General features: G+C 37.8%; 3 protein-coding genes and 1 long non-coding RNA gene across 6 annotated transcripts; 2 read left to right on the forward strand and 2 right to left on the reverse strand.

The window, feature by feature from the left end:
- Positions 1 to 1,773: 1,773 nt before the first annotated feature.
- LOC111459385 (mitogen-activated protein kinase kinase kinase YODA-like) lies at positions 1,774 to 6,919 on the forward strand. Of its 2 annotated transcripts, none has more exons than XM_023102264.1 (11): positions 1,774 to 2,132; positions 2,502 to 3,068; positions 3,146 to 3,874; positions 3,976 to 4,063; positions 4,170 to 4,232; positions 4,306 to 4,466; positions 4,554 to 4,629; positions 4,740 to 4,799; positions 4,885 to 4,992; positions 5,538 to 5,818; positions 5,901 to 6,919. In XM_023102264.1, exons 2-11 carry the CDS (start codon positions 2,512 to 2,514, stop codon positions 6,373 to 6,375), a joined length of 2,598 nt encoding a protein of 865 aa, XP_022958032.1. In that variant the 5' UTR covers positions 1,774 to 2,132; positions 2,502 to 2,511; the 3' UTR covers positions 6,376 to 6,919. The 2 variants fall into 2 exon arrangements, with proteins under 2 accessions (XP_022958032.1, XP_022958033.1); XM_023102265.1 differs by having other exon boundaries at positions 2,507 to 3,068.
- A 309-nt stretch (positions 6,920 to 7,228) lies between these two features.
- LOC111459393 (short-chain dehydrogenase TIC 32, chloroplastic-like) lies at positions 7,229 to 10,095 on the reverse strand. The gene is made up of 8 exons (XM_023102273.1): positions 9,914 to 10,095; positions 9,523 to 9,754; positions 9,360 to 9,439; positions 8,905 to 9,058; positions 8,606 to 8,684; positions 8,218 to 8,302; positions 7,779 to 7,825; positions 7,229 to 7,648 (listed from the first exon to the last, which is right to left on the reverse strand). The coding sequence occupies exons 1-8, from the start codon at positions 10,017 to 10,019 to the stop codon at positions 7,490 to 7,492; spliced, it is 942 nt and encodes a 313-aa protein (XP_022958041.1). The 5' UTR covers positions 10,020 to 10,095; the 3' UTR covers positions 7,229 to 7,489.
- A 1,072-nt stretch (positions 10,096 to 11,167) lies between these two features.
- On the forward strand, positions 11,168 to 12,045 carry LOC111459397. 2 transcript variants are annotated; one of them, XR_002713294.1, is made up of 3 exons: positions 11,168 to 11,316; positions 11,392 to 11,465; positions 11,960 to 12,045. It is a non-coding gene; the product is annotated as an uncharacterized LOC111459397 (long non-coding RNA). The 2 variants fall into 2 exon arrangements; XR_002713293.1 differs by having other exon boundaries at positions 11,900 to 12,024.
- LOC111459394 lies at positions 11,765 to 13,237 on the reverse strand. Its single transcript, XM_023102274.1, has 2 exons — positions 12,441 to 13,237; positions 11,765 to 12,187 (listed from the first exon to the last, which is right to left on the reverse strand). Exons 1-2 carry the CDS (start codon positions 12,879 to 12,881, stop codon positions 11,909 to 11,911), a joined length of 720 nt encoding a protein of 239 aa, XP_022958042.1. The 5' UTR covers positions 12,882 to 13,237; the 3' UTR covers positions 11,765 to 11,908.
- Positions 13,238 to 15,394: the final 2,157 nt, after the last annotated feature.

Consider the following 15,394-nt stretch of genomic DNA (forward strand, 5'->3'; position numbering starts at 1 on the left):
GTCGGGTTATAACAATATAGCTAAGCTCAATAGACAACCTTAAATAGTATTTTTTTATTTATTTATTATAGTTTATGTTTGACTTTGATGTGTTGTCGATGTTGTTGAGAAACTACTGAAGTGTTGGGTTTTCTTAACCCGAGATTATTTGAAAAGTAAGTAAGAGTAGTTCTTTTGAAGAGCAAAATGCTCGGTTATTTGTCTTAGAATCAAGTTATTTGATATGAAATGAATTCAATGATTTCTTTTAGTAACGAGCAAGTGAGTTCACTATTGACTTATAAGATACTGACCTTTTATCTAAAAAAATATTTTTTTTATTCCGTAAAAATGCTTTTTAAAGTATATGAAAAATATTTTAGCACGAAAAGCACATGATTTTCACAACAACGCTTATAGAATAAGTGCTTTCACTTTTAACACCTTTTTACTCTTTATAAAAGCATTTATTCTAAATAAATGCTTTCATTTTTATTGAAAAAACCTAATCACGAATTCATCTATATATAAATAAAATTATAACTCTGAAATTGAAAAACAAAAATCCAATTTATTTTAGAGAAGAAAATGGATTAAGCCCAAATAAACGCTCAAATCAAGGTATGTGATGTCCCACATTAGTTGGGTAGGAGAACAAAACACCTTTAAAGTCTTGAGGGAAAGCCCGAAAGGAAAAATCCAAAGAGAACAGTATCTGCTAGCAGTGGGATCTGGGACGTTACAAATGGTATTAGAACCAGACACCGGAGTATGTGCCAACGAGAGGCCCTTTCCCAAAGGGGGTAGACAAGAGACGGTGTGCCAGTAAGGACGCTGGCCCCAAAGGAGGGTGAATTTGGCGTGGTCACCCATTGATTCAAGAAAGGAAAGAGTGTCAGTGAGGGCGTTGGGCCCTGAAGGAGAGTGGATTGTGGTCACACATTGATAGGAGAAAGGAAAGAGTGCCAGCAAGGACGCTAGGCCCCAAAGGGGGTGGATCGTGATGTCGATGGATTGTAGATGTCCCACCTTGGTTGTGGAGGAGAACAAAACAGGCTTTTAAGGAAAGAAAGAGTGTCAGCAGAGTAAGCTGGATAGACTGTGACGTAAAATCCCAAAGCCTAAAGATGACAATATTTAGATTTGAGCCAACGTCCATGCCCCTCTCCTATTAGTTAATTTTTTAGTAAAAATTAAATAATTTTAAAGATTTAAACTTTTATTTAAAGAATAGTTGGATTAAAATAAACCAATTATAATATTTTGTTTAAAAAGGTTTTAGTTTTATTAAAAAAAAAAGATTATATTAAATATTCTCCGTTAAATATATTCTTCCGACCCCTTTTCCCATCCTCACTTGATAATAATAACAATAATTATTTTATAATATGTGTTTCAACTATTAAAAACTTTGTAGTAAAATTTAAATTATTATTTTTTGTTTAATAATTTATTTTTCTTATATGTTTGAACTTTAAACCATTATGATATTTAAATTTGTGGAACATTTTGACTTATATCTATTTTTTTTATGATTATCTCAAGTTGACATGCATGTGAAATATTAATTTATTTTAAATACAGTTCTTTTTTTTTTTATTGGGAATAGATTTTTCAAAAGAAATTTATAAAAATGGAAAATAATTTCCCACAAAATTCCATAAATTAAGTAATAATATATTTGAAAAAAAAATTAAAAAAAAATATATATTAGAAAATGGTTTGAAAATGTTGTGTCATCCATTTCAAATAGTAATCATTTTAGTAAATACATTAAACAAAAGAAAAATCAATTTTCAGGCATTTTCATGTCTCTTTGCTTAGACATACTCTCTGTCTCTCCTCTTTCTCTCTCTCTCTCTGTCTCTCTCTCTCTCTCTGTCTCTCTCTCTCTCCCTCCTAATTTCTTTAGCTTCTTCTCCATCTCTGAACCGATCTGCCAATCACGGAATTAAATTTTGTTTTGGGTGCAAGTTCGTGGTCTTTCCTTTTTTTCTTCTTCTTCTTCCTCGATCATTTGAACTTCAATTTCGAGGGTTTTCGCTTTTCATCACTATTCAATTTGATTGATTCCCTTTGTTTCTTCATCTGATTCGGCCGAAATTGCGAAGTGAGTTCTGCGGGATCTGTAGTTCTTAGCGACTTTCTTTTCAGTAAGTTTTCTATGATTCTCTCCTGTTTACATCTCTATTAGTTGATTTCTCTCATGTTTAAGCTTGGTTAGTGATTAACTATTTCGTGTTCACTGTTTTTCATTCTTGAAATTTTAGTAGATCTGCATTTTTAAGCAGTTTTTGTGTATTTTGAGGTTGAAACTCGGGGATTAGTTCCGAGAATATTGGAGAACCGAATGGAAAATGAATAGGAGTGTGTTCTGTTCTTGATGCTGCAACTGTTAGAAAATGACCAAATATGAATTGTTGAAGTTGGATAGTGTAGAAAATTAGTACCCAAATCATATTATGAATGTAGAGATGAGTATCCATTTGGAAATCTTATGTGGTGATTATATTTGTTTGAAGTAAAAGAAGTATGGCTCCATGGTGGGGGAAATCATCATCAAAAGAAGCAAAGAAGAGCAAGGAAAGTTTTATCAATGCATTGCAGAGAAAACTTAGAACAGCTGATGGTAAAACAAACAGCAGATCAGGAGGATCTCCAAGAACTTGTAATGATAATGATACAATTTCTGAGCAAGGAACTCGATCTCCTATTCTTTTGAGAACAATTTCACCTTCAAAACAAGTATCAAGATGTCAAAGCTTTTCTTCTGAAAGGCCACAAGCTCAACCTCTACCTCTTCCAGGTGTGCAGCCGCCGATTGTAGGTCGTAATGACTCTGGGATTAGTATTTCGCCAAAACCGAGTTCTGAAAGAAGCTCCAAGCCATCGTCATATCTACCACTCCCAAGACCAGCATGCATACCCAGGAGGCCTAACCATGCTGATTTAGATGCAGAGCTTGGTGTAGGTTCAGTGTCCAGTGAGAGCTCGAATGATAGCGCGGATCTACTAGATTCGCGCCATCGTAGTCCTCAGGCAACTGACTATGATCTCGGGTCTAAAACGGCTGCAGGCAGTCCTTCGAGGTGAGCTGCAATGACCTATAACTTTAGTGGAATGCTCATACTTCACCTGTTTGTTTCAATTATTTTTTCTGTTGTAGTGCCATTGTCAAGGATCAGTCTTCTATTGTCACTCCACCAAGTTCACGAGAGCCCAGAAAACCAGCAAATATCTCCTTGAGCAACCACATTTTCTCCACATCACCCAAAAGGAGGCCTTTAAGCAGTCATGTTCCAAATCTGCAAGTACCATATAATGGGAATTTTTGTATTGCTCCAGACAGTTCAATGTCAAGTCCTTCAAGAAGTCCCATAAGGGCTTTTAGCACAGAGCAAGTTATTAACAATGCTGTTAGTTCTGGAAAGTTCTATATGGATCTCACTTTTCCTGGGTCAGGCCATTGTTCTAGTCCTGGTTCTGGTTACAATTCAGGGCATAACTCAATGGGTGGTGATTTATCAGGACAGCTATTTTTGCAACAAAGCCGAGGTAGCCCGGAGTATTCACCAGCTCCCAGTCCCAGAATGACTAGCCCTGGTCCTAGCTCCAGAGTCCATAGTGGTGCAGTGACACCAATTCATCCTAGAGCAGGAGGGATACCAACCGAGTCACAGACATGGCCTGACGAGAAGCAAACACACCGCCTACCTCTACCTCCGGTCGCAATTTCCAATGCTCCTTTTTCTCATTCCAATTCAGCTGCAACATCTCCCTCTGTTCCAAGAAGTCCTGGAAGAGCTGATAATCCAGCAAGCCCAGGCTCCCGTTGGAAAAAGGGGAAGCTTTTGGGTAGGGGGACCTTTGGTCATGTGTATGTTGGTTTCAACAGGTACACAGGCCTTTTCATTATCTGCTGCTTAGAACTTTCCTGCTGCCTTGGTGCACATTCTCCTGATTCTTATTATTTGTTCTTATTCTTGACTGGTTTAGTGAAAGTGGTGAAATGTGTGCAATGAAGGAGGTTACATTATTTTCAGATGATGCAAAGTCCAAGGAGAGTGGCAAGCAATTAATGCAAGTATGTTCCTGATTGATGGGAAATAATCCTTAATTTCTGTGCTTTGTCCTGTTTTTTTTCTGCCTCAAAGAACTACTTGGTATTGAAACAATTCAGTATTGTTCAGGAAATCACCTTGTTGAGTCGTTTACGACATCCAAACATTGTGCAGTATTATGGATCTGAAACGGTACCCATCAAATTCTACTGAGTTCAAGTTGTGTAAGGTTGTACATTACTTAGCTTAAAGATATTGTATGCAGGTTGGGGACAGGCTTTACATTTACCTTGAATATGTATCTGGTGGCTCTATTTACAAGCTTCTCCAGGAATATGGACAGCTTGGAGAAGTTGCACTTCGTAGTTATACCCAGCAAATACTGTCCGGGCTTGCGTATTTACATGCTAAGAGTACTGTTCATAGGTGAATTGAATCAGCCAAGCTTGTTCTGGTAGTTTGAAGTATAAACTTATGTTACTTCCATAACTTGGTTTAATTTTTTCTTTACAGGGATATCAAAGGAGCAAATATACTCGTTGATCCCACGGGGCGTGTTAAGTTGGCTGACTTTGGGATGGCAAAACATGTAAGCTTCTCTGTGCTATACACGAATCGTGTGTATATAGACTCGTTAGAGGAAGTATTGTTTTACTTTATTTATCCATCTTACTTTACTTATCCTGAATTTTCTTTCAGATAACTGGGCAATCGTGCCCTTTGTCGCTTAAAGGCAGCCCATACTGGATGGCACCGGAGGTCGGACCGCCCTTGTTTACTAATGCAAATTCTTGTTATGACTTTCTTAGGCTAAAAGTTTAATCCAAATTCATTTCTTGTACAGGTTATAAAGAATTCAAATGGTTGTAATCTTGCTGTGGATATTTGGAGTCTTGGATGCACTGTTTTGGAGATGGCTACAACGAAGCCTCCTTGGAGTCAATATGAGGGAGTAAGTGACTTAAACCAAAGTTCTGATCTTTCTATCTTGAATTTTTATAACTTAGTAATTGTTTTCGGGTCCCTGTTAGGTTGTGTTTTAGATAGGCCTATTGTAATAGTTCAAGCTAACCACTAATAGATATGGTCTTTTTTGAGATTTCCCTCAAAATTTTAAAATTGTCTGTTAAGGAGAAGTTTCCACACTCTTATGAGGAACGCGTTCCCCTCTCATAGCCAGACATTAGGCTGTGTGCCAACGAGGACGTTGGGCCTCCAAGAGGGTGGATTGTGAGATCCATCATCGATTGGAGAGCGGAACGAAACATTTTTTTGAAGGGTGTAGAAACCTCTCTCTAGTGGACGCGTTTTAAAACCTTGAGGTGAAGGAAATTCCAAAGAGGAAAATATCTGCTAGCAATGGACGGACACTTAGGCTGTTACACCTACATTGCCTACATTTTTTTCACTTTTTCGACACTTAGACTGTTACACCTACATTTTTTCACTTTTTCTTTATTTTTACTGATGAGTTATGTTTGATGCTGAGGTCTACAGGTCGCTGCAATGTTTAAGATTGGCAATGGCAAAGAACTTCCCGAAATCCCAGATCATCTTCCGCACGATGGAAAAGATTTCGTTAGACAATGTCTGCAACGTAATCCAGCTCATCGTCCTACAGCTGCTCAACTTTTGGAACATCCTTTTGTAAAACATGCTTCACCTCTTGAAAGACCGATTTCGGGTTCTGAGCATTCAGGAAGGAATCCCAGCTTCTTGGATTCTGATAGATCTGCAGCTCCTTCATCTAGACTCTCCACAGCTGTGTTTCATTCCAGGTTCTTTTGAATCTCTCACGGTGTGTGTATTGTGTTGTTGTCAATAGGCAAATTTTCATGTTTTCTTTTTCCGTTCTGTCAGTGAAACTCATATACCGAGGAACCTTTCATGTCCTGTTTCCCCCATTGGAAGCCCTCTGGTGCACTCTCGATCGCCACAGCACCCGAGTGGAAGAATGTCTCCGTCGCCCATCTCTAGCCCTCGGAACATGTCAGGTGCATCGACTCCGCTCACGGGAGGAAGCGGTGCTATTCCACACCAGCATCTCAAACAATCACCGTACCTACAGGAGGGTTTTGGGAGCTTGCCGAAGCCTTCAATAGGTCCCTATAGTAATGGTCCTTCATATCAGGATTCGAACCCCGACATCTTTCAAGGGATGGGGATTCAACCAGGTTCTCACATCTTCTCCGAGCAATTTGGAAAGCCTGCTTGGGAATTATACGACGGGCAGGCAGTCTTGGCCGATCGTGTTTCTAGGCAGCTCCTGAGTGATCACATAACAACTCCCTCCCTGGATCTAAATCCGAACTCTCTTTCGACCAACCGCAGATAGTCGGATTTAAGCAACTGCTTGAATTTTCACGGACCCATCTACCAGAGGAAGCTCACAAGAGGGTTCTGGTCTCTCTTCTTTGGCAGACTTGAAACCGAAACCGAACGATGAAGAAACTAAGCAGTGTCATGTCATAAAGACCTGCTACGAACGGACCTGTGCCGTAAGGTCTCTAATATCTTGAAAGAACTGGAGAAAGTTGATTTCACTATCACATGATATATAAGGTTCCTTACAACGACTAACAGATAAAGAAAGGTGAAGTTCTTGATGGAAGTATGCATACGCCCGCACAAGCTGGCTTTCGGGTACGCAGAAACCTTATTTTTGTTGGTAGCTTATGATATGGTGGCATCAAATTGTACAAAATTAAGTACAATTTTGCTTTAGGATTGAACCTGAAGAGATCTATGTTATGGCAATACACCAAGCCAAAGAAACATTCATGGCAATGAAAGCTGTACACTTAAACCTCGTCGAATAAGATGTTATGAAGATTGAAATGGTAAAATCCCTATCCATCAGACCCCCCCTTATGTCTGAAGCTTATGTACAGGAAGTAAAAGACTGATCTGGGGTTCTAAATTTGTCAATGGAAGCACCAAATCTCGACCAACTCCGTGCATTCATACCGTTAATGCTTGGTCGAGAGCGTTACTGTATACTGTTTGATCATATCAACTGTATGTACATCCCACTCAGTAATTCAGCAAAAAAAATGGAAAAAAAGAAAGATTCATATTTGAATCTCTATATGGATCATCATCTGTTGATAGAGAATATATGTTATACAGGTTGTTTTCAGCATATTGGTGGCTTGTTAATACTAATCCATCTAATTCTAAATCCTTAGTAATCCAAATGTTTAATACGTATATGATAGATAGTGTAATTCTAAACAAATTTATAGCAATATCACACATAACATAGATTCAGACATAAACTCCAGCCTGAAAATTACTTGAACAGTTGGATGATAGTACCTTCATTTACGAGGATCGTAGGTCGAATCCCCTTCCCTTATTTGTGGTGTTATACTCTAAAAACACACAGCAACACAACCTAACTTGATAGAAATATAAGAACAATGATGTATAGAGGAAACTGAGCTGAGTTATTTGAGTAAGTTAGTGGTAAAATCCCAAAGTTTCTTAGCCAGATCAACATCCTGCCCATGTTGACTTGCCTTGTTTAGGTTACTATTCAGAAAATATTCACCACTCACTCCCTTCACTTGTGGATGCAATGCTACATAGCAGGTTGTTGCTGCACCCTGCAAATTCGGACCCTCGTCAATAAACAACTAACCCCAATATGCATTTTGCTTCTAGTGGTCGAGATATGCTATTTAAGAATGTCGAAGTTTTATTTGATAACGATTTTGTCTTTAGAATGAAGATTACCTGTTGAACATTTTTGAATACGAGTTTGCCGACAGTGTTCGCAATACCTACATGAAAAACAAAAGTAGTTTTCAGGCTGATGAAGCTAGCAATAATACAAGAAAAAAAATGGTGGATTCGAAAAATTATAAGTCTGTAGTATTAAGATACATATCTACTGAACTGAACTGCTGCATTATACTCATGTAGGGAGAAGTTTTCGTACGAAAACGTAAGCATTCGAGATAGACAACAGAACAGAGGAGATTTCAGCCCAATTTCATCGACGCAGTAATAGAAAAGTCAGCTACCATCAATGTGATGGGAGAAATAGACTTCAATAGGATCCCAAATGTATAAGCAACCGTTAACTAAAGACCCGTTTGATAATCGTTTGGTAAGCCTATAAATACTATTCACATTGTTATTAATTTGTTATCGAACGGAGCTTCGGTATTACCATTGCCAAAACTGAAATGGCGGAAAAGATTTGTGGCAATTATTCCTGGGTGAAGTGAGTTTGCAGTTATGTTTACTCCTTCTTCCTGTACAAGAACAACCCATCAGTTTTAATTAGTGAACAAAACAAGAACGAAAAACGAACTAAATTTAACGAAAATAAGCTCTTGGTCTCAACAATTTGCCTCCCTATATGAAGAACATATCTATCAGACTGTAGTAAGAGTAACAGCAGCATTGACTGAAGTTTGCCAATGAATAATAATTTTAGATTTGGAAGACACAGATTGAACTTAAATTTATTATACTATGCCCTTATATGTTCATTGTTTCTCGTTTCTCGTTTTTGGTTCGTTTGTTTCCACCATCAACCAAGGAAGTTCCCGTACCTTGAAACGTCTTGTAAGTTCATTGGCATGCAGAACATTACATAACTTTGATTGGCCATAAGCTAGCATTTTTTTGTACCTACAATGAGAGAATTTGAACACATGAACTATCAATTGGAAAGGAAGTGGCAATTTGATCACGTTGAGGGCAATGCTTAAAACAGAGCAAATAAAAGATGGCAGCAAGCATCAAATATGCAAACTGAGTTACTTGTTTGATCTATTCTGCAGGCAATGTAAGGAGTTGAAACTCATCTGCATTTCAGTAGGAGGAAAACAAAGAACTGCCTAGCACTTACCTTGATTCATCGTTAATCCCGTCAAATCGGATGCCTTCAGGATATGTATAACGGTGAGCTTCCGAGGAGACGTTAACAATTCTTCCTTCTTTTTTACTTTTAATGGCAGTTTTCTTCATACTATCCAACAGTAGATCTGTCAAGAGGAAATGACCTGCACGAACTCGAGTATAAAGTCGTTAATGATCAGCTGTATAATAAGTTAGCTTCCTATAGCAGCCAATATATCAATGTAATAAACTCAAAGTCCTAAAGCTAAGCGAGGCCTACTGCCTAATCTCCTCATGGCCACAGCCTCAATTTCTCAGCCAATCATGTTGGGCCATAACAAGTTCATGTAAACTCTTGTTGTGTCAATGGTTTCACGAGTATTCTATATATACATCTTCTTGCAAGTTCATATAGATTAAACGCTTTCAGTACACAAGAAATAATCTATCACATAAGCGACATACCTAAGTGATTTGTTGCAAATTGCAGTTCTATGTTATCTTTTGAAAGTCCAAAAGGGGCAGCCATGACTCCTGCATTATTACTTCCACCACAGAAAAGAACAGATATGAAACAGATTGCTAGTTTATAGTCCTGTATGTCACTGTAGTGGCTATCAATTCTTACATGAGGATATTAAGTGGAAGCCCAGCTGACTGATAATTTGAGGCAAATTTTCTCACAGAAGCCATGGAGCTAAGATCCAACTCCATGGCATCAATTTTTGCAGAAGGGTTCTCCTTGATGATGGTTTCTCTTACATTTCTACCAGCTTCTAAGTTCCTAATACCCATAACAACATGGACTCCGCGTAATGCAAGAACACGCGCAGTTTCAGAGCCAATACCACTCGACGCTCCTGAAGAAGAACACCCATATGTTATAAACAATAACGAAAGCACAATCCCCAGAAGATTCTAATGGAAACCTATTAGCATAAACCCAGATGTATAATCGAAGGAGGATGATACCCAGTTCAAAATACATAAACAAGAACTGTTGTAGAGTAAATTCGGACCTGTAACAATGGCGGTGAGTCCTGTGCCATCGATTCCGTTTGTAACTTCCTCGGCGGTGGAAGAAGACGAAAACCCGGAGGGCCCTTTTCTTCTGAATAACCACATTCCGTTGAGCGATGGAATTTCTGACGCACTTGAGAGTTTTTGAATCTGGAAATTGCTTTTAGAGACCAACCAGTTGTGGCCAACTCATTTTCTTGATAAGAACCATGCATTCTGCCACCTCTCTCTCGCATGTCAATCGGGCCCAATTTCACTCAATATATCCCAAGTACGCGCCGGATGGAAACTAAAGCTAATCTGTCAATTCAATTGAAAAAAATGGGTTCGATGTACGATCCTGAAGAATCAATGTTGCGCCTATTTTTCTTCTAGATATCAAGTGGATGGAGGATAAGTATCGATGGGTGCTCGCCCGTTCCAACTTTTCTTTAGCTTTTTGGAGCGCACAGTTGAGAGATAGCGATGGCTTCTTTGTGTCTTGCAAAGATGGGGCAAGTAAAGTTCTAAGGTTCATAGCGAGACAAGTCATCATTATTTATAGTTATGATAGGTGGGAAGTGAAAATGTATTTATGTGTGCTAGTGACACGTCCTCCTAACGCTTATTTTTACATGACCGGATTAATTCGGTTACGTGTTTGTTATATATTTTCATTTTTTTTAACTACTTGACAACACGAGGAAACTACTTTTTAAGGTTTTAAATATGGTGTTCGGAGTAATATGTTTACATCTTAAAATGAAATATTTGAAAAACGATATGAGTTATGTAAATGCTGAGCGTTAGATGGAGGAAAAACGTGTATGCTAGAGAGGGATTTCTGCACCATTATAAGGAATGTTTTCTTCCCCTCTTTAACCCGTGTAGGAGCTCACAATTCATCCATTTCGGATACTGTTCGATGTCTAACTCTAATACCATTTGTAACAACTCTATTCGCAGATATTGTCCTATTTAGATTTTCTCTTGAGCTTCCCCTCAAAGTTTTAAAACGTTGGTCGGGGTCAATTGTGAGTTCTAGTAAGGGTATGAAAATCTCTTACTAACAGACCTGTTTTAAAAACATTGATGAAAAGACAAAAAAAAAAAAAAAAATCAACTAAAACAATATCTACCGACAGTGAGTCCATTTTTTTATATGATATTCTGAAACGTAACTATTATCACGTGCGCGGCCAGTTTGGTTAGTTGAGGTCACGTGCCAAACACGAACTGAACACACATTGTTGAGCGTTAGTGAGGGCAAACAAAAAAAAAAAAAAAGTAAAATCTGAAGTGCAGAATATCAGCGGAGGCCTGTGTGAAACCCTAGCTCCGCTCTGCTTCCCCCACCTTCGCCCAATCTTTCATTTGATGTGCAATATTTCCGACTTCGAGGTGCCATATTTCCGATTTCGAGGTACGAATTTGTGTTTTTTCCTTCCTATATTTCCAGCTCAATCGCGTTTTACCATATCTTAGTCTATCTTTTTAGCTCCTGTTCGTGGGGATTCCGATTCATTTCATCAACGCCAAGAGGGGGGTTTTGAACATGAGCTTGGTTTTGAGGTACGAATTTTCATTTGATCACTGTTTCTTCATCGGAAATGGACTCGATTATTCTTTTAATTTGTCGTGAGGGGATACGATTAGTGATTCAGTTTTGGATTATTTTCGTTTACCGTTTTCTCTTAATTGAAATACGGGCACCGGAAAGATTTTGAGATTTCCTCTACTTTTGTTGTATGTAGTATGTTTTAGAAATGAAGTTTCTTCAGTAGCTACTGTTGAAGTTGATGATTCAAATAGCTATGCAGGGTGCCCTTCTTGTTATCTAGCTAGTGCACGAACATTTGAAATTGAACAAATTTGGAGAGTAAAAGCATAGAACCATTAGATATAAGCTTAGAATCATGCAATTAGTGGGTAATTTAGTGCTTCTTGGAAGGTACAAATCCTTGTAGTTGCAACCAAGTAAGATTACTTTATGTTTTATCCCAAAGGAAGAGCGCTCAATCTTTGGATTTCGAAAGAGAGTAATATCTCTTGAAGGCTTTTGGCAGATACACAGGCAACAAGAACCCAAACAGATTGAAGCTCCAAAGCGCCATGTTGATTACAGCAAGTGCCCTTCCGACGAACAGAGCCGCTGGTTTCTTATCTTCTTTGGCGAACTCTTCCCGCAGCCACTCAAAGAGGGTGAAGATCCTCCTTGAGTTGTAGAAAACTGGCACAAACACGCGGATTGGCGTCGAGAATCTGTCGTTCCATGCCACGCCTTCCATGAAAACCTGGTAAGAATATCAGTAGAAAGATTATACATACCATACTATCATGCTATTTCTTTCAAGATTGGTCACTAGTTAGGAATTGGGATTGTTTATTAGTTCATAAACTAGACTAAATTATAGAAAAGAAATACATCTGTTCTTTAGTTTTGAAGTTTGAACAAAAAAATCTGACTCAAAAGCATCAATCTTCTGTCGTGGTTGTGTGGAAAGTTACAGAAATTAAAAACCCATGGTGAAGAAGAAAGAAAGGAACCTGGCTGGCGAGAAGAAAGACATGGGGAGAAGCGGCTTTGATGCCCTCTTGATCATCTTGAAAGAATCCTACTAAAATGTAGGCTATGGGGAGGAACAGCCCCACCACGGCGGCGAACAACACGTACTGCTGGAGCAGCTTGTTCTGCTGGCTGAACACCGTCGGCTCCTCGCCCTCCAGCCTTGGAAACGCCACTCTGGAAAGGAAGTACGTGTACATAATCGAAAGCACCACAAACGCCAAGTCCTCTGCACACACCAATCCGCTGGCAGAGAAGATCACCATCAACGCCAGCATATTCAGGTGGCGGAAACTCAGAAACACCGCCGGCTTCTTCCGCCCCAATTTCATCCCCCGATGCTGCTGCTGCTTTGGGTCGCATGTTTCTTCGTGGAGGAGTTCTTGCTCCTTTGGGAGGCTCATGTCCACTCCGCCGGACATTTTTCTTCGTCTGATTTTTTTTTTTTCCTTCCTTTTACAGAGGAGAAGTGAAATGGGTGAAGGAGGAGAAAGGTAATGGAGATTGGAGTTTCAGTTTGAGAAGGAGTGTGGCAAGGAAAGTGGGCAAGTGGCGGCTGCTGGTTGGTTCCATGAACACGTGGTGGTGGTGGTGCCGGTGCTGGTGGAGCTCTGTGTAGCTGGGATCTTCTTTCTGGGTAAGTTAGGGTGGGTCCGGTCAATTTTGGCCTCACCTTTTAATGGTTTTCTATGTTTGATCTTAACAAATGACCTGTATGTGTACTAACATTATTTTAAGTCACATACATGAATGAAATTGGATAACGAGAATGAAGAAATTAAGTGTCAGCAAAAGAGTCAATAAAGCAATAGAACAGACCAGAGTAAAACAAGAATTGGGCCACCAAGGAGATGAAATAAATTTGGAGAGACGGGAACGAAGCATTTCTTATAAAAATGTGGAAACCTTTTTCTAATAGATGTGTTTTAAAACTGTGAGGTTGATGACGGCACGTAACGGACTAAAGCTGACAATATCTACTAGGCATTAAGTTGTTACAAATGGTATCAGAGCCAATCACTGGACGGTGTGAGACATTGGTCGAAGTAGGGCTATACCCTCTTCATAGTAGACGCGTTTTGAAATCACGAGACTAACGACGATACGTAATTGTGAGATTTCACGTTGGTTGGAGAGGGTAACGAAGCATTTAAGGGAGTGGAAATCTTTCATTAGTAAATGCGTTTTAAAACTGTGAGGTTGACGACGATACGTAATGAAGTAAAGCAGACAATATCTACTAGCGATGAGTTTGAGTTGTTAAGCGATGAGTTTGAGTTGTTAAGTCCAAGTCTCAAACCGATCGTTCTTGAAGGGTTGCCCAATACTCTCTTGACCCATGAAACCCCAATCTTCTGTTGGGCTTTTTAAAGGTTAGAATTCTACACCCAAGGCTCAAAACGGTTGGAAATTACTGTTTTGATGACCTCGAGCACGACCCACCTTTAAAGAAGGTGAATTATAAAGACTAAACACCCAAAAGCTCACCCAGTCAAAGCCTAATAGTATAGCATAATTGAAAGGTGATAGAGAATATATTTCTTTCTTAGTGAGTGTGAGTGATCCATCAATTGCTTGGTGCTCACTTTGAGCCAATATTAATACCAAGAAAAAGAATACAATCCATGCATGTGACATGTTTCATCAAATGTCTCCCCCTACTAAAAAAATAAAAAAAAATTAAAATTAAAATTAAAAGGTTAAATTTTTTATATTTTTATTCCAGAATGTTCGTAAATAAAAAAAAGTTCTTTTTTTTTATTATTTAAATTTCTAATATTTAAAATAAGATTGATATATAAAAGAATGAGTGGAATTATGAAAAATAACGACAAAAAAAAAAATATTGATTCATATACTAATAAAAAAAATTTACTATTATTTTTTTATAAAATATTAATAGTACTTTTGAATAGATATTTTTTATTATTGTAACATATTTTATTTTTTGCATAATTTTTTAATAATGTGAAAAAGATACCTTTTTGGTACCAAAAGGGAAGAAAAAAAAAGGAACAATAATTTGTTATTCATATCCAATATATCTTCATCTTTTCAATTTTTAAAACTTTTGAAGTGGGTCAATAATTTAATATAAATTTGAAGGGGCGGGCCCCACTCCCCTAAACCCAAACATTTAAATAAATTCTAATATAAATATAAAACCAAATAATCCCAATAATAATAATAATAATAAAGAGATGGAATTTAGAGGGTTCATCAGTAATTCCGTGTGGGCGACCTACTGACAGCTTCCTGTGACTCCACACTGCGATCTTGCCACGTTTCCTCTCGACAATCGCATCCGACGGCTCGGGGACAAATGGAAATTTGGATGTGCCAATTCACCGCTGCTTAGATCGGCGCTCAGAAACAGTTTCTTCTTTTTCCTTAATGACGTTTTTGCCCCTCTCTTTTATTTATTTATTTATTTTTCAATGATTTCACGTTGTCTGCCCCTTTCTTCCTACATTTTTGTATTAGTCTAACCCTCTATCTTAATCCGGATTAAGTAGGTTAATTAAGAGCTTTTTTTAGTTTTTATATTTTAAAAAATTAAAATTTGGTAATAAAAATCTTATTTACCGTTAGTTACTGTAATTTTATGGTTTTAATTATAATTCAATCATGGTTTTAGTTCGGACCCAGTTATAATTTTATTAGAATATAGACATTTGTGTAATTAATTTTTTGAAAGGACAAAATTGTCATTTAATGAATTAAAATGCTTTTCTGGACTTTTAAACAAGGTTTTATTATTGTGCCAAAATATTTAATTTTAAACTTTTAAGTATTTTGAACTTTAAATAAAAATATAAATAGACGGGTAATTAAGTTTTTCTATTTCACGTTTTTTCTTTTGAAAATTGACTTAAAATACATTTAAAAATCTGCAAAAACACAAATTAAAAAAAAAAAAAAAAAAAAAAAAAAA

This window comes from Cucurbita moschata, unplaced genomic scaffold (genome assembly GCF_002738365.1).
Source record: "Cucurbita moschata cultivar Rifu unplaced genomic scaffold, Cmos_1.0 Cmo_Scf00022, whole genome shotgun sequence".
In the NCBI taxonomy this organism is placed as follows: Eukaryota; Viridiplantae; Streptophyta; class Magnoliopsida; order Cucurbitales; family Cucurbitaceae; genus Cucurbita; species Cucurbita moschata.